This window comes from Sus scrofa, chromosome 1 (assembly GCF_000003025.6).
Source record: "Sus scrofa isolate TJ Tabasco breed Duroc chromosome 1, Sscrofa11.1, whole genome shotgun sequence".
Classification (NCBI taxonomy): domain Eukaryota; kingdom Metazoa; phylum Chordata; class Mammalia; order Artiodactyla; family Suidae; genus Sus; species Sus scrofa.
In genome coordinates, this window is record NC_010443.5 from 263,792,863 (window position 1) to 263,812,334 (window position 19,472).

The following is a 19,472-nucleotide window of genomic DNA, read 5'->3' on the forward strand; positions in this document are numbered from 1 at the left end:
GTTCTGTTTCAGGTACGGACAAACTCAAAATACCTCCTAGAGTCTCAAAAATCATCTTGATGTAAAACTCTGTATATGTCACATGGAGATGCCTAGACCAGATGTAAACAGCACCTTTTTTTCCTTAGTACCCCTTTAGCCTCTCTAGGCTCTTCCAGCGTGGGAGAGTGGGGACACTGAGAACAGAAGCATGTTTCTACTCTTTTTAATACACACACACACGTTTATCTTCTATCACACCGCAGCTGCTGTACAGCTCATTATGTGCAGGGCTCAGTCCTGGCCACTGAGGGGAGGAGACAGTAATAAACAAGACGAATATAGTCCACGGAGCTTACACTTCAGTAAGAGACAAAATTCAATAAACGGACCAGAGGTCAGCAAACTACTGCCTTTGGGTCAAAGTTGCCTGTTTTTAAAAATAAAGTTTACAGCTATGCAATTTTATGCATTGTTTATGGTGGCTTTTCTTTTTTTGCTACAATGGCCGAGCTGAGTAGTTGTGACAGAGATCACTGAATGGTCAAACTAAACATATTTACTATCTGGATCTTCACAGAAAAATCTGTCAACCCCTAAAACAGACCTGTAAGTTAATTATAATTTTGATAAGCATGACAAAGTGGGACCTGCTTTAGTATGAAATACCGGGAGAAATCCTCCTGAAAAAGGAAGGATGAGTTAGGCACAGGAAAAACTCTAAAGGCAAGGCTAGAAGGAACAGTATTATATAAAAAACCTGAGGCAGGAAAGACCATGGTGCACTCCAGGCACTGAGAGGTTAGTGAGGCTTGAGCAGAGAATAAAATTAGAGAGCAGTGTGAGAAGATGAAGGCACAAACTAGATGGTACAGAGTCTGGCAGGCCACAGAGGAGATTTTTTTTTTTCTTTCTTTCTTTTTTTTTTTCCATCTGCGGCATATGGAAGTTCCCAGGCTAGGGGTTGAATCGGAGCTACAGCTGCTCGTCTATGACACAGTCACAGCAATGCAAGATCCAAGCTCATCTGCAAACTACACTGCAGCTTGTGGCAACGCTGGATCCTTAACCCACTGAGCAAGGCCAGGGAACAAACCCACATCTTCATGGATACCCACAAAGCCACAATGGGAACTCCTACAGAGTAGGTTATATGTCTTTATCTACAGGGTAATAAGCAACTTAGTTTCTCATTTGCACTGAGCCTTATGTGCAAAATTATCCCTGTTTTGTGGGGATTAATGGGATTGGGGGTGGGCAACCATAGTTATAAGACGACTAGTTAGGAGGCAACTGTGGATCAAGAAAAGGGGATGACAGCTTAGACTACAAGGATAGAAAGAACCGAAGGAAGAGTCAAGAAATACATAGGAAGCTGAACTGACAGAACCTGGTGTCTAAGATAAGCAGATGAAAGCAGACAAAGATGATTCCTACAACATGTCATGTATAACTGGATGGACGGTGTACACATGAGGAGAGCAGAATGGAAGAGAACAGAGGAGATACATGAGAGGAAAAAATAGCTCAAATTGGGTTTAATGTATCTAAAAACAAAAGAGATGCCCACTAAGAGTTGATATACCAGCCAGTTATTCGATTGAAAGGTTGGAATCAGCTGAGCTCTCAATGCCAAATGTTTTGGTTTAAAAATGAAATAACCAAAACTGGACAATATACATCATAGGTTATATCCATTTGCTTTTAGGTCTGGGGTAAACGGACACAGAAAAAGAGATTACTCATAGGATAAGAGAAAGGGAAAAGAAAACAGAAAAAAAAAAAAAAAGCTAAAAAGACCAAAAGCCATAATAAGAAAGCATGATTTACCATTTTACCTGTGACTCGGCTGTTACCTTTAACGGTACCTGAGCAAATAAAACTGCACATAAGAATATTTTCACTGTGCACAGGTGCTTAGCAGAAACATGGATTCCAGCTATACAATGGTCTAAAACAGGACCCCTGAATAAGGTTCTAAATCACTTATTATTATATCTCGCTCCCAGAAGCAACAATGTATGGCTTCAGAAGAAAAGGTCATTTTTCAATCTAAAGAATTCTACAGCGTGAACTTAACTGCATCTTTGAAGCTCATCACACATTTTAAGTCTCTATGTAACACTTTCATAATGACCAAAAAATTAAATCCAAATAAAAGAGATTTCTCCTAACTTACTTTTCAAGCTCTTCCTGAGAATGGGCAAAAGTACAATTTGTTCCTCGTGGACACCCTCCTTGCTGTCGCAAATCTCGGCACATGCTAGTCTTATATTTGCTGTTTGGTTGAGGCTACAAAAAGAAAATCAATGCGCGGAAAAGTGAAGACTCCAGTTGTCACTCACTCTTGGGACTTCAGAATTTTATGATTACACCTTTAATTCTTTCTCACATTAGTTAAGTAATTCTTGTGCTAACACAACTATCACTGCAATGTTTCCTGTTATGAATTATGTGGCATTTTAGACATTCCTTCTGAGGATTATCTGTAACTGGTTCAAAGGTTCAAATGTTACATTACTTACTTGTCAGGCAACAAAGTGCCCAGTATATAAATCAATTCATTGCTGTCTTAAAATTATGATATGAAAATAAGGCAAACAATTTCAAAAAGCATTTAAAAAGGCATAAGCCTTGCCCACCTAAAATATTCTCAGGAAAGATAGAATACAATTTACCCTGGGAGTTAAAAATTAAGAAATACTAGTTTATTTATCAACTTGAGAGTATAACTTTCTTCTAGGGCTTTGAGCTAAGTTCACACAAATAAGGAGGCAAAATATTAAAACCCAATCATAACTGCTATAATTTGCAGTCACTGTTACCTTTGTGATCTTAATGAAGATGAAACATTCATCTTTCAATTAATATATGAATATCATGTCTTGTAACAGAATAAGGACAGAAGAGTGGAAAGATCACTTTGGAGTATATTTGACCCCAGTTCTGTCACTTACTGCCACCATGACCTTAGATATGTTACTTAGCCTCCTTAAACTTCAGCATGGGAACAGCAATTATCTTGCAGGTGGCTGTGAGAATTAGAAATAATATATGTAAAATATCAAATATAGGGAATGGCTCACAATAACTTAACATACGCACATTATTATTAGAATAAAGGATTTTACAGTTCCCTTGTGATGCAGTGGGTTAAGGATCTGGCATTGTCACTGCTATGGCTTGGGTCACTGCTGTGGCGCAGGTTTGATACCTGGCCTGGGAACTTTCACATGCCATGGGTGCAGCCAAAAAAAGAAAAAAGAAAGAAAAAGGACATAGAAAATACTTTAAATCACATATATACAAATATGAATTCATTTGTGTGGAAGCAAAAAAAGAAAAAAGTAACAATTTCCCCACATTAGAAAAAAATTAGACAAAATATTTGGAAGGAATCAGACCTATAGTTGGTCAATCTAGTGAAGTCATATTTAAGACATTCCCCAAACTGCTGCCATATTATGAATTATTTAACCGATGTACTAAAACTTGGGTTTCTCTCAAAAGAACAGAGACAAAAACTTTCATGAATGGAGTCACATAAGGAGTCTGTTAACCAAACAGCTTGTTAAGATGTTTAGGATGAACTTCTGTTAGAAATAAGAGCAGTCAGAACTATAATAAATGTGCTCACCTGAGGTGTCTCATGGCCTTTCCTACTATAATTTTGTATGAAGTCCACAAGGCCATGAACCACTGTTTTAACAGCTACCATTGCATTTTCTAGCTGCTCCCAAGTTGGTGAAACAGCATCTGAAATAATCCGCCAAGGTGATAGGATGAGGAAAAGAATTTATTAGCTGTAAATCTCTTGTGTTATTTACCTCAAAGGTAGAAAAGGTATAAGCAATTATTTTCCCACATACCTGGATTAGGGTCTATGTTTGCAAGAAGCTCTAAATGAGGCCTCAGTCTATTTAAGTTAGCTGGGTCACCTGTTCGTTGCAAAACAATTGTCAATTCCTGAACACTCTTTGCAAATGATTCTGGAGACTGCAGCTAACACAAAAAGAAAACAGAATGGTTTTTACTCTGGTTCTTAGGACACATATATATTCAAATGCTTTCACTTAGTCAACACACGGAACAGGTTTTCAAGTGTCTTCAGATTAGACAGTAGGAATATCACTGGTGAATTAAATTTTCACCTCAGAATCTGCCCTATGAAATTCATCATTAGACACTTAGAATCTCCAACTGGTTGTCTCTTCAGTTTCTTTAGAAGATTCAAATACTCTTCAATGCAACAGCCAAGATATAAAATCAGCATCTCTAATTTCACAAACCTTATCAATAATAGACTGCATGTGGGACTTATGTGCCAAGTCACCGTACAGAAGTGAGGACCACTGCTCAGGTGAAATACGGAGTCCTGCTTCCATAGCAATATGAACAATTTGGGCATCATGTTCTCTGCGTAAAGCCTCATAACTCCGAAATTCCTCCTTTAACTGCATCAGGGAAGAGTCTTCGTCCCTTTTGGTAACCTACAAAACAGAAAGGAGGCAAAAACCTCATCACAATTACCCTGCTCTTCGCCATCCCCAACCAATTTTTCTTTTTCTTTTTGGATAGGGGAGGTAACTTCTGCATATCAGATACTACATTAAAAAAGGTACAAATAAAATAATGTCCTTACCATGAATTCTCTTTGGAACAAAGCAGAACTTACATGACCCAATATATTGTTCTGCCTTCCTTCAATGAGGTCAGCAGTTGGTGGGGAAGAAACTTGTATACAGAAAATTATAGTATTAAGTGCTATCTATTATAAGACTCTATGGCAACACAAAGGAAAGGCAATTAAATCTGACTTATGGGGGAAGGAAGGGTGCTATCAGAGAAGGCTTGCCCCAGAAGGCTACAGGAACTAAGTCTTAAAGAATGAATAGGAGCTCCTCAGGCAAAGAAGAGTGAGGAATAAAATTCTAAAAAGAGTAGCAAGTGGTAAAACAGAAACATGAAAGAGCAGAGGACATAGAATTAAAGGCTAAGATGTAGCCTGGAGAAGAATCACAAAGGGCCTTGTATACTATGGTGAAAAATTTGGTATAGGCACAACTCGCTTTATTGCACTGAATTTATTGTGTTTCACAGATACATACTGCATTCTTTTACAAAGTGAATGTCAGTGGCAACTCTATGTCAAGCAAGTCTATTGGCGCCATTTTCCCAACAGCATTTACTTACTTTATGTCTCTGTATTACATTTTGATTGATTCGTACAATATTTCAAACTCCATTATTATTACATTTGTTATGGTAATCTGTGATCAGTGATATTTTACGTTACTATTGTTGTTTGGGGCATCACAAACCACACTCACAAAAATGGTAAACTTAACTGATAACTGTATGTGTTCTGACTACTCCTACCAACCAGTATTGCCCCATCGCTCTCCCCTCCTCAGGCCTCCCTATTTCCTGAGATACAATTTTGAAATTAGGCCTGTTAATAACCTTACAGTTATCTCTAAGTGCTCAAGTGAAAGAAGAGTCGCATATGTCTCTATCTTCTTTTTTTTTTTTTGGTCTTTTAGGGTCTCACCTGTGGCATATGGAAGTTCTCAGGCTAGGGGACAAACTGGAGTTGCAGCTGCTGGCCTACATCACAGCCACAGCAATGCTGGATCCAAGCTGCATCTGCAACCTACACCACAGCTCTCGGCAATGATGGATCCTTAAATCCACTAAGCGAGGCCAGGGATGGAACCCACATCATCACGGATACCCTTCGGGTTGGTAAGCCACTGAGCCACAATGGGAACTCCTCTCTCACTTTAAATCAAAAGCCAGAAATGATTAAGCTTAGTGAGGAAAGCATGTTGAAAGCCAAGACAGGCTGAAACCTAGACCTCTTGTGCCAAAGAGCTAGCTAATTGGTGAATGCAAAGGAAAAGTTCTTGAAGGAAATTTAAAGCACCACTCCAGTGCACACACAGATGGTAGGAAAGCAAAACAGCCCTATTGCTGATATGGATAATGTTTATTAAGTGATCTGGATAGATCAAACCAGCCACAACATTCGCTTAAGCCAAAGCCTAATCCAGAACAAGGCCCTAACTCTCTTCAATTTTATGAAAGCTGAGAGAGGTGAGGAAGCTGCAGAAAAAAAGAGTCTAAAGCTAGCAGAGATTGGTTCATGAAGTCTAAAGAAAGCAGTCATCTCCATAACATAAAAGTACAAGATGAAGCAGCAAGTGCTAATATAGAAGCTGCAGCAAGTTACCCAGATCTAGCTAGGATAATTTACGAAGGTGGCCACCCTCAAGAACAGATTTTCAATACAGACGAAACAGTCTTATACTGGAAGAAGACGCTACCTATACAGGACTTTCACAGCTAGAAAGTAAAAAAGTCAGTGCCCATATGCAAAGCTTCAAAGGACAGGTTGACTTGTTAGGGGCTAATGTAGCTGGTGACTTAAAATTAAAGCTAACCCCCATTTAGCATGCCAAAATCCCAGGGCCCTTAGGAGCTATGCTAAATCTACTGACTCTACCTGTACTCCAGAAATGGAACAACAAAGCCCAAATGACAGTACATCTGTTTACAATCTGGTTTAAGGGATATTTTAAGCCCACTGTTGAGACCTACTGCTTAGAAAAAAAAGATTCTTTTCAAAATATTTCTGCTTACAGACAAACCTGGTCACCCAAGAGCTCTAAAGTCCAATGGGATTAATGTTGTTTTCAGGTCTGCTAACACAACATCCATTCTGCAGCCATCCCTTCTGCAGATCAAGAAGTAATTCTGACTTTCAAGTCTTAGTATTTAACAGATACATTTCGTAAAGCTACAGCTGTCATAGAGTAATTCCTCTGATTGATCTAGGTAATGCAAACTGAACACCTGTTAGAAAGGATTCACCTTTCTAGATGCCACCAAGAACATTTGTGATTCATGGGAAGAGGTTAAAATATCAACATTAACGTGAGTTTAGAAGAAGTTGATTTTAGCCCTCCTGGATGACTTTGAAGGGTTTACGACTTCAGTGGAGGATGTAACTGCAGATGTGGTAGAAATAGCAAGAGATCTCACTATCATGCAATCTCATGATAAAACTTTAATGGATGAGGCGTTTCTTCTTATGGACGAGCAAAGAAAGTGGTTTCCTGAGGTGGAAACTACTCCTGGCAAAGATGCTATGAAAATTATTGAAATGATAACAAAGGATTTAGAATATCACATAAACTTAAGTTTTATTGATAAAGCAGCAGTGGGGTTTGAGAAGATTAAAAAGAAATTTGGTTGTGAGTAAAATGCTACCAAGCAGCACTGCGTGCTACAGAGAAATCATTCACGAAAGGAAGAGTCAATCGATGGCGCAAACTTCACTGTTATCTCATTTTAAGAAATTGCTACAGCCACTACAACCTTCAAGCAACCACCATCCGGATCAGTCAGTAGCCATCAACACTGAGGCAAGCCATTCCACCCACAGAAGTACTAGACTTGCTGAAGGCTCAGATTATGGCTAGCATTTTTTAGTCCTTTTAATTAAAGTACATACATTTTTAAGACATCATGCTATTTTACACTTTATAGACTACAATACAGTGTAAACATAACTTTTAGATACACTGGGAAGCCAAACAATTCATATGGCTTGCTTTATTCACTTGTTTGTGGTGGTGTGGAACAGAACCTGCAATATCTCTGAGGTATATGCTTGTGATTATCCTGCAGGGAATGGGAAACCACTGAGGACTTTTAAGCACAAGAGTGACATGATCAATCCAGCCAACGGTTAGGCAAATGTTAGCACTACAGGTGATGATTAAGAAATTTTCTACGACCACAAAAATGACCATCAGGGTATTTTTACAGCTTTAATTCGTACTCAAGTGATAAAAAACATAAATTCAAAAGGTAGAGTTTCAAATGTCCTAGTGAAACTAATCATTCAAACATTCAGATATGTAGCTAGATAATTTCCACATAACTAATATACACCTACTCCTGAAACACTAAAATTTGCTAATGGCCACAATGAAACTTGAGACTTGGTTAGAATTCAAAATACCTAGGCTACCACAGGCTCTGAAACTTAGATTGAACAAATAAATCATTCAAACTATTCATGTTGATGATTTCCTCATCAGTAAAATGAAAATATCCCAGACCACCTCACTAGTTCTTTTGATTGCTATTGTTGGCACATGAGACAACAGTAAAATGATTCCAAGACATGAAGATGGGGAAATCAAGTTACCATCTGAGTTAATAGTATCAGTTAACAATTCTCTTTGGGAATATAGAAATATAGGAAAGTATGGGACACCCAAAATTCTAAATCAACATGATCTTAAGTATAATTTAACTTAGAAATCACAAAATGACCTACTTAAAGAAACACTGAGAAAACAAAAGGAGGAATTACTCATCTAAAACAGAGAGAAAAGAAACCCAAGAAACTAGAGGATGGTCATCCAGCCACCCTGTAGGGTTCACTGTGCCTCTTGGTCAGCATGAACATCTAATCGTCTGAGTAGTAAAGACGGATATGGGTGGTTAACAGAGCCTGGTCCTATTAAAGTTCCATTAACATGCATCACAAATCACCTATGGAGTTCCCACTGTGGGACAACAGGATATGCAGCATCTCTGCAGTGCCAGGAAGCAGGTTCGATCCCTGGCCCAGCATGGTGGGTTAAGGGATCTGGCATTGCCACAGCTGCAGTGTGGGTCACAGCTAAGGCTTGGATCTGATCCCTGGCCCAGGAACTCCATATGCTGTGGGGCAGCCAAAAAAGAAAAAAAAATATTACCAATGAAGCTAGATATAGAGAAGAGACTTGTAGTTGCCAAGAGGGAGGAGAGGTGGAGGAGGGATAGATTGGGGGGAGTTTGAGGTTTGCATATGCAAGCTAGCACATACAGAATGGATAAACAATAAAGATGGGGAGTTTGGGATTAGCAGATGCAAGCTAGCACATACAGAATGGATAAACAACAAAGTCCTAATGTAGGGCATAGGGAACCATACTCAAAAGCCTGTATTAAACCATAAAGAAAAATAACATATATTGTACATCAACTATACTTCAATAAAATAAAATTTTTAAAACATCACCCGTGAAGCTCTGAAAACTACAATTTCAGGTCATCAGAATCACTGGCTTTGAGGACCACATAATTTTAAAAGTACACATAAATGCTTAAGTTTTAGCAGTATATTTTGGTATTAGATATAGCAAGTCAAAATGTCTAGGAACAGAATCCAGGAATGTATACTCTTCAAAACTCCACAAGTAATTCTGATATGTACCTTTAGCTGATAACCACTGCATTAAACATTAGAATCATTAACTCCCCCTTGTTTTGATTCCATGCTAAGCAAGCAAAGATTTGACACTCTTCTATAGAAAAACATCTACAACATTAAGAATTAAAGTCATTTAAGAGCTGCATATACTACTACAAGTTAGTAAAATTAATAGTCTATTGTATATGACCTTGGTTGTGGTGACCCTATTCCTAAGGAACCACCAAAATTCAGTTCTCTAAGCCTATAAAGTCAAGGAGAAGATCTTCAACAATGGTGAGTATGTTAGAGTAAATGTCCCTGGAGAGAGACTTTTCATAATTAAGTCGTCATGATATCCTTTTATTGTCTAAAATGCTTTCAATGTTTTAAACTACAGGGTGGTAAGGACGAAATGAGAGCAGGAAACTGAAATCACTTTCCAAATTTAGTATTATCCAAATGTCAGATATTAGCAGCAGCTGTAAATGTATGACAATAAACCTGTATGATAGTACTGAGGAAAAGAAACAACATTAAGCCAGTAATGCCCAATGTAAGAACCTAGGCAGTCACTTCAGGATGACAAATGATCCTGCAACTTGGCTGCTTAGCCAAAAACATTATGTTTGAGAAACCAGAGATTCATTTCAATTGCTGCCCTAAGGACACAAAATCAAGCACTGTAACCATCAGGCAGAAAGTATCCCACCCTTGTTAGTAGAGTTAAGTGAATTCATTTGAACATATTTCCATCATCAATTATCTGTTACCTCAAACTGAGTAGTATGCAAAAAAACCTTTTTCTGCCTGAACTACTTCCACTCCTGGGTAATAAAATAGCAAAATGGCTTAAATAAGCTTTAGTTTCAAATTAAAATGTTTAACTCATATAGAAAAGCCAATGGGCCTTTCTATTTTCAAGTCCTTGGGCCCTTCTCAAGACTGGCAATCTATACTACTGTAACATGTGGAAGCTTCAAGGATTCAGCCCACTTTTCACTTCTCTCGGTACCTCTCATCACCCAAATACCTATTTGACAACTGAAACCACAATTCTAAGTAACTTAAGAATTCATCCCTACCCACTCTGCAAAACAAACAAAACCACCATCTAAATGCAGAGTGGGGCAATCTCTTCAACTTTTCACTCTCTTGTTGTCCCTGAAACAACATATGAGCCATTCTTAGATCAAAGGCTTTAATCTAATCATTACTGAGAAAGAGGCAAAAATAATAGCGGGGAAATTAAAACATTTACCTACTCTTTTGAAGTTTTCAGTATAGTTCCTGGCTCTCTTATAGTTTTCCTGGCCATGCCTTCGGCATGCGGAAGTTCCTGGTCCAGAAGTCAAACCCGCATGACGGCAGCAACCCAAGCCACTATGCTGGATCCTTAACCCGCTGCACCCAAAGAGAACTACCCTTACCCCCCATTTTAAGATGATAAATATAAATGAGTTAGACTTCTTTAGTTTACTTTTACCATGCCAAAGTCACCAAACAATTTCCTCATGTTCTGTGTTACTGACACTTTCATATACACATTCTTACACCCACACATGGTAGTACCACACATCTGCAATATCACGGATGCAATACATGCAGAAGGAGAAAGTTTCCTTTTAACTTTTGTTTATGTTTTTATTTTAGGGTCACAACTGCAGCATATGGAGTTTCCTAGGCTAGGGGTCGAATCAGAGCTACAGCTGCCAGCCTACACCACAGCCACAACACAGGATCTGCGCCACATCTGCAACCCACACCACAGCTCAGAGTAACGCCAGCTCCTTAACCCACTGAGCAAGGCCGGGGATTGAACCCGAGTCCTCATGGATGCTAGTTGGGTTCGTTAACTGCTGAACCATGATGGGAACTCCCCTTTCAACTTTTGTAAGCAATCTACATCTGGGGCCTCTAGACCTGGTAGCAAACACCCATTCCAGGTATCTCACATACAGGCATGTAATGTTTAGATGGTTGCTTGTTCCTTACCTTAAAACAAGAAGCTCGATACAGTAGTTGCACAACATGACCAATACTTGTTTTTGATGCCTGAGGAAATCTTGGTTCTAATCTTTGCACAACAAAAAGTACCAGAACTTTCCTTGAGAGAGCAGAACCATCTTCTAATGCCAGCAACACCAGCTTCAAGGCCTCTTCTTGCATAGCTAGAAGTAAGATACAAGAGTTCGTGATAAATAAGGAACCCAGAGACCATGTCTGTCACGGGCATCTTCAGGTATCAGTTTATGGTGGTCCATTATCCACGGTCTGTATTTACTTTGCACAAAAAGAGAACATCACATGTGCACAAGTACAGTTTACCTAAAAAGTAATCATGCAAAAGAAAACATGCTTCCTACCAAACAATCAAAAGGAACACAAGTCAATAGAACTTAAACAAAATATACCTTCTGTAGGTATCTAAGAATCAACCAGATAATGATAATGTTAAAGTGAAAAAAAGCCCTTATTTTTAAACACAGAGAGGTACTCTGATAATTAAAAACATGTATAGGACAAACAGTAGTCTTTGATAAATGGTATTTTTTTATGTATAAGACTGTTGCTTTGCCATCAGAATTATTTGGTATAAAATTTAAAAGTGATATTAGCCTCTAGATGCAGTACTTAAAGAAGGTATCAATTTATGTTGTTTTCCAGCCAGGGATGTAGAGCATAATCTGAATATAATCATCTTCTTGATCCAATCATCTATCAGTGGACGTGAGGGAATACCAGAAAAACTGAAATTAAAGAATATTCTATACTAAAAAGCAAAAAAAAAAAAAAAAAAAAAAAAAAAGATGTCGATCTTCCCTGAAATAGTCGAGTGCAGCCCTAGAATGCAAAAAAAAAAAGAACATTCTATAAAATAACTGCCTGCATTATTTAAGAATACCAACATTAGACAAAGAAAGGCTGAGAAATGGTTCTAAACTAAAGAAGACTAAAAAGAGACATGACAAATAAATACAATATGTGATCTTAAACTGGAACATAATATCAAAGAAAATGCCATAAATGACATTTTTAAAATAACTGACAAAAATGGAATATGAACTATAGGTTGCAGCAGTGTACCAAGGTTAAGTTTTCTGAATTTGATGTATGTACTGTTTGGACATAAGAAACACACTTAAACATAAGAGGGATGGGGCATGAAATATGCAGCCTACTCTCAAACGGTTCAAAAAGAGAGAAGGAGCATATAATCCAAAAACAGAGCAAAATATTAAAAAGTAGTGATTATGGATAAAGAATATACAGTAATTCTCTGTATTATTCTTGTAACTTTTTGGTAAACTGGAAATTCTTTGGAATTAAAAGTTAAAAAATACATTGGTTCTCAATGAAAACAATGGAAGTGAAAGGTCATCTAGAATGTATATCAAAAAGCAAACCCCTTTTTTTCCAAGTGGGACACTGATGCCCATGAAAGTTAAGTGACTAGGCTAAGTTTTACAACTAGTGAGCCACAAAATTATAACTAGAACTAAGGACTTTTTAAAAATTGAAGGAAATTCACTATTTTAAAGTATACATTCACAATGTTGTACAACCATTAACTCTACCGAGTTCCAAGACATTTTCATCATCTGAAAGGAACTCTACAGCCATTAAGCAGTCACTCCCCATACCCTTGACCCCCAGTCTCTGACAACCACTAGCCTGGATTTACCTGTGTGAATGCTCTTCATATAAACAGAACCACAGAATATGTGACCTTTTGTCCAGCTTCTTTCACTTAACATAATATTTTCAAAGTTCATCCACATTGTAGCATATTTGGGTATCTCAATCCTTTTAATGGCTGAATAATATTCTATTAATAAATATACCACATTTTGTTCATTCATCAGTTGACAGACATCTAGATTGCATCCACCTTTTGACTAAGGTAAATAATGCTGCTACAAACATTTGTGTACAAGTATCAGCTGAATACCTGTTTTCAGTTCCTTTGGGTATATACCTAAGAGTGGAACTGATGGGTCATATAATAACTCTACACTTAACTTTCTGAGGAACTGTCAAATTATTTTTCCATAGAGACTGCATCATTTTACATTCCCAACTTTCATAACATCCTCACCAACACTTTTAATTTTCCACTTTTAAATTATGGCCAATCATAATGGGTATGAATGAAATAGTACCTTGTATTTCTGTTTGCATTTCCTCAATGACTAACGACACTGACCATTTTTTTCTTTCATGTACTTCGTGGCCATCTATGTATCTTCTACAGAGAAATATTTATTCAAGCCCTTGGCCCATTTTTAAGTTTGTCTTTCTGTTGTCAACTTACAGAACAAAGGTATCTGTTGCCTAGTCTAGTTTTTCTTAGATAAGGTAAATAAAATAAACATGAGGGAATATCCACGGGGAGTATTATTAAATTATATACAAATATGGATTTTTAAAATTATTTTTTGGAGTTCCCTTTGAGGCTCAGCAGTAACAAACCCAACTAGTATAATGAGGACTCAGGTTCTGACCACGCTCACTGGGTTAAGGATCTGGTGCTGCCATGAGCTATGGTGTAGGTCACAGATGTGGCTCAGATATTGAATTGCTATGGCCAGTGGCTACAGCTCTGATTCGACCCCCATATGCTGTGCAGGTGGCCCTAAGTAATACATTTTCTAAATATCATCTCATACCCAATCCATGTTGAATTTTCTCCCACTGTCTCAAAAACCTCTTCTTATAGTTTGGTTTCTTTGAGTAAGTATCCAAATAAAGTCCATACATTGTTTTTGGTCTGTATTCTTTACACTTTAAAAAAAAAAACCCCAGGAGTTCCCGTCGTAGCTCAGTGGTTAATAAATCCAACTAGGAACCATGAGGTTGCGGGTTCAATCCCTGGCCTTGCTCAGTGGGTTAAGGATCCAGCATTGCCATGAGCTGTGGTATAGGTCGCAGACGTGGGTTGGATCCCGAGTTGCTGTGGCTTTGGCGTAGGCTGGCGGCTACAGCTCCAATTAGACCCCTAGCCTGGCAACCTCCATATGCTGCAGGAGCGGCCCTAGAAAAGGCAAAAAGACAAAAAAAAAAACAAAACAAACAACAAACCCAAACCTATAGTAGTTTCCCACCACTGTCATTTAAAAGAAAATAGGAATTCCCACTGTGCACAGCAGGTTAAGGATCTGGCATTGCTGCAGTTGTGGCATAGGTTACAGCTGCTGCTCAGATTAGATCCCTGGCCCAGGAACTTCCATATGCAATGGGTGCGACCAAAAAGGGGAAAAAAAATTTCCTTTGCTCAATAAATTCTACTTACCTTAGAGTTCTAAATGAGAAAAATACAACAATAAAGCTTCAAGAAGATAACACAGAAGAGTATTTCATAACCTTGGTATAAAGATTTTTTAAAAATATAAGTAATGGTAACTATAAAGAAATCATTCCCTGCTAGATTCTTACTTTTTGTAATAATTTCTGTTTCTAATTTTAAAGACAATCATGAACTTCTAATTTTTTCATAAAAAGAAAGTTTACTTTTCCTTTACTTACTATCTGTGTAATATTAGGCCTCTCTCTTAACTCAGTTTTCTAATTTGTAAAATTAGATCTGTGTCACTTGTCTTAAAGGCTGTCAAGGATTAAATGAGAAATTTATTCCAAAACATTACAGCACTACTTATCATATAAATTACGACTAATAAAAGCTGGTATCCTTAATTATGTCAAGATTTGTATGTATAAATGAAGATGGGTTGAGTCTGGGGACCCTCACCTACCTCTAGAAATTGGCATCCTCTAGCCCTGGAAGCCAATAAGAAAGGCAAGTCAGGAAGTTCCTGTCATGGCTCAGCAAAAATGAATGTGACTAGTATCCCTGAGGATGCAGGTTAGATCCCTGGCCTTCCTCAGTGGGTTAAGGTTCCATTGTTGCTGTGAGCTGTGGTGCAGGTCACAGATGAGGCTTGGAGCCAGCATTCCTGTGGCTCTGGCATAGGCCAGCGGCTACAGCTCCAGTTCGACTCTTAGACTGGAAACCTCCATATGCTGTGGGTGCAGACCTAAAAAGACAAAAAAAAAGACAAAAAAAAAAAAAAAAAAAAAAAAAGAGAGACAGAGAAAGAAAGAAAAAGAAAAATAAAGGCAAGTCATAAGTCACAAGTCAGTGATCTATCTTACCTGGTCCTAGAAACTGGCATCCTCGAGCCCTGACAGCAGCCCATAGGTTGGCAGACAGTTGCTGAGGGTTCTGATGCTGTAATATTAGTTCTGTTACAGTTCTTTCTCCAAGTGAACGGGCTGCTCGCATGGCTCTTACACGACCTTCTTCCTCTACCAGCTGACAGTTTACAAGTGTCACGAGTTTCCTTTGCATTGGACGGCTCAGAGCACTCTGGTTCAAACTAGCTACACCTTTCAGAAAAAGGAAATTAAGGAAACTACGTTTTTTTTTTTTTCCCAATTAAAAAAGACAAGTCAATTTTCATTATGTATTTGATGAAAATATCTAGCGTAACTACTAAGCCACAATTCCTAACGCGTCCCCTATAAGATACTTTCATTTTTTTAACAGTGAGTATTCTACCCCTGTTTATTACTAGTCTGTGGTTACTTGAGCCTAATTTTCAGTTACCTCAAATTTTATTTAGGTGTTATGTTCTCTGGGTTATACGTGTCCCACAAAAGAGAGTAACTTGGGTTTATTCAGTCTGTTCTCCATCTTCATTAAAACTACTGAGATAGGAGTTCCCGTCGTGGCGCAGTGGTTAACGAACCCGACTAGGAACCATGAGGTTGCGGGTTCAATCCCTGCCCTTGCTCAGTGGGTTAAGGATCTGGAGTTGCCATGAGCTGTGGTGTAGGTTGCAGACGTGGCTCGGATCCCGCATTGCTGTGGCTCTGGCATAGGCCAGTGGCTACAGCTCCGATTCGACCCCTAGCCTGAGAACCTCCATATGCCACAGGAGCGGCCCAAAGAAATAGCAAAAAAAAAAAAAAAAAACTACTGAGATAAATCTAGAGTTAAAGTTAAATCTAAAATTAAGATATTATTAACCTTTTTATTTTTTTATGGTACACAAGACATTTAGAACATGGCTTAATGGCAACATCTTAGATCCTATTCCCTTTTAGTGACTCTAAAGATATTGCTCAAGCAATTCTTCCCTTTCTCTTACATCATCAATTTTTTCCTTTCCATAGATCATTTTCATCAGCATACAGTAAAAACAAGCATGCTGTTATTTCATACATCTTAAAAATAAGTAAACCCTCGAGTTCCTGTCATGGCTCAGAAGTTAATGAATCTGACTAGCATCCATGAGGACACAGGTTCAATCCCTGGCCTTGCTTACTGGGTTAAGGATCCAGCGTTGGCGTGAGCTGTGGGGTGTAGGTCACAGATGCAGCTCGGATCCTGAGTTGCTGTGGCTATGGAATAGGCCGGCAGCTACAGCTCCAACTGGACCCCTAGCCTGGGAACCTGCATATGCCACAGGTACAACCCTATAAAATAAAAAAAAATTAATAAGTAAAATATTTTTTTAAATGTTTTACCTTTTTTGGCCACACTCACAACATGTGGAAGTTCCCAGGCCAGGGACTGAACCCACGCCACAGCAGCAATCCAAGCCACTGCAGTGCCAACGCTGGATCCTTAACCTACTAACCCCTTCTTGACTTCCTAATGTTAATTGGCCTAGGACCCAGTTTTTGTTTTTTCCTTTATATATACTCACTACTTAGGTGATCTCATCCAGTCTTTTTTTTGTGTGTGTGTGTGTCTTTTTAAGGCTGCATCTAGGGCATACGTAAGTTCCCAGGCTAGGAGTCAAATCTGAGCTGTAGCTGCCAGTCTACACCATGGCCACAGCAACACCAGATGCAAGCCTCATCTGCAACCCACACCATAGCTCACGGCAACACCAGATCCTTAACCCACTGAGCAAAGCCAGGGATCAAACCTGAGTCCTCATGGATACTAGTTGGGTTTGTTAACCGCTGAGCCACAAAGGGAACTCCCCAGTCTCATTGCTTAAAATACTATCTATATGTCAACAACTCCCAAAAGTACACAGTTAACTATCTTACCTCTTTCACCTCAAGTTCAAAAGCTATCTAAACAAGGCCTATACTAATCACCTTATTTAAAATTGTAACCCACCTTTCTCCCCTCACTTCGACAATTTTGATCCATCTAACTGTATTGTTTTCTTTCCACAGCAATTATTATCTACAACGTAATATACAACTTGTTTTTATGAATTATTTACATACTCTCTTTTTCTAAAACACAAGCGCCATGAGGGCAGACATTTTTACTAATGTATTCCCAGTACCAAAATTGTGCCTAGTACTTAATACATGTTTTTTAAGTATCTGTTAAATGAATGAATAAATGAGTGAATGAATAGGTTTCTCAAGGAAGTCACTATGTTTAAGATATCTAACAGTGAAAAGCACAGAGCAGATACAAAAGAAATACTTGATTAATTCATTCACTCAACAACTTCTTTTTCTTTTTTTCTTTTTTTTGCTTTTTAGAGCCACACCTGTGGCCATACCTGTTCCCAGGCTAGGGGTCAGATCAGAGCTGCACCTGCCAGCCACAGCCAGAACCACAGCCACAGCAATGTGGGATCCAAGCTATATCTGTAATCTACGCTGCAGCTCACAGTAACATCAGATCCTTAACCCACTGAGCGAGGTCAGGGATCAAATCCACACCCTCATGGATACTAGTCAGGTGGGTTACCACTGAGCCACAACATGAACTCCAACACTTATTACATCTATGACCTGCTAGCTAATGAGGATGCAGTGATAAACAGAACAAAATTCCATTTTTGTCATAGCATTTAATTTACTGAGCTAATATGCCTATGTCCCCAGCAGACTGTGGGCCTCATGAAGCCTCTAACCACTGTAAGTGCTAAATGACTGAAAGAAGACATGAAATTGTCCTAATAAGACTTATTAAAACTAATATTCTGATATAGCACTATTAATTTAACAGTGAATATAAATATTACATAAATCTCAATATGTAGTGTGTCTGATGAAATCTTAGTAACAATACTGATTACTTCCAAAAAAGAGTATAACTAGTCAAAAAGATTTCCATGGTATCTCTAAATAAAATCATTTATCAAAACTCAAAATTATTTAATAGGGGCTCAATATCAAGGCTTCCAAAGTTAATATATTACCAAATCCAATAACCTGTAAAAATACTTTTTATGAACTTACCTTTACCTCCACTTAGTGGTTTTAAGTAGAGTGCCAAATCCTCAACACATTTCTTTGCAACCTCATAGTTTTTGTTCTCACCTAGATTACTTAACTTTATTGACTGATGATCTGGTACCTAAAAACAAAGAAAAACTGAAAAAATATGTTCATCCAGTTCATGCAATTGTTACTTATATATTTGATAAGTATAAACTTATAATACAGAGGCATAAGCAAAGAGACCCTGCTGTATAGCACTGGGCACTATATTTAGCCACTTGTGATGGAACATGATGGAGGATATTGTGAGAAAAGGAATGTATATATATATTATACATATGTATACGTGTGTGTATATAAATATATGTATGATTGGGTCACTGTTGTACAGAAAAAATTAACAGAACATTATAAATCAACTATAATAAAAAAATTTAGGAGTTCCCATCGTGGCGCAGTGGTTAACGAATCCATCTAGGAACCATGAGGCTGCGGGATCGATCCCTGGCCTTGCTCAGTGGGTTAAGGATCCGGCATTAATGTGAGCTGTGGTGTAGGTCACAGACACGGCTCAGATCCCGCGTTGCTGTGGCTCTGGCGTAGGCCGGTGGCCACAGCTCCGATTCCACCCCTAGCCTGGGAACCTCCATACGCCTCGGGAGCAGCCCTAGAAAAGGCAAAAAGACAAAAATAAATAAATAAATAAATAAATAAATAAAAACTTAACTCAAAAAAAAAAATCCAGGCGTTCCCATCGTGGCACAGTGGAAATGAATCCAACTGGGAATCAGGAGCTTTCGTGTTTGATCCCTGGCCTTGCTCAGTGGGTTAAGGATCTGGCGCTGGCATGAGCTGTGGTTGTGGCATAGGCCGGCAGCTATAGCTCCAATCAGACTCCCATTATAACCTCCATATGCCATGGGAGCGGCCCTAAAAAGCAAAAAAGAAAACAAACAAAAAAAAACCACACCACCTTCTAATATAAAGGCAATACATCATAGTGGTTTAAGAAAATTAAAGCCAAACCACTTTCCAAGAA

At 38.4% G+C, this 19,472-nt stretch overlaps 1 protein-coding gene across 4 annotated transcripts in view; it reads right to left on the minus strand.

Moving 5' to 3' along the window:
- RC3H2 (ring finger and CCCH-type domains 2) overlaps window positions 1-19,472 on the minus strand; it is a 52,699-nt gene that overhangs the window by 23,460 nt on the left and 9,767 nt on the right. For 3 of the 4 annotated variants that reach the window (XM_013993836.2, XM_013993837.2, XM_013993835.2), the window contains exons 3-9: window positions 18,452-18,569; window positions 15,383-15,616; window positions 11,225-11,400; window positions 4,269-4,469; window positions 3,849-3,981; window positions 3,617-3,735; window positions 2,159-2,271 (exon numbers count right to left, since the gene is read on the minus strand). In XM_013993836.2, coding sequence (XP_013849290.1) covers window positions 2,159-2,271; window positions 3,617-3,735; window positions 3,849-3,981; window positions 4,269-4,469; window positions 11,225-11,400; window positions 15,383-15,616; window positions 18,452-18,569 — 1,094 coding nt within the window. Of the gene's footprint in view, window positions 1-2,158; window positions 2,272-3,616; window positions 3,736-3,848; window positions 3,982-4,268; window positions 4,470-11,224; window positions 11,401-12,914; window positions 13,700-15,382; window positions 15,617-18,451; window positions 18,570-19,472 lie in introns of those variants that run through there. The other variant, XM_021068506.1, reaches the window with a different exon arrangement.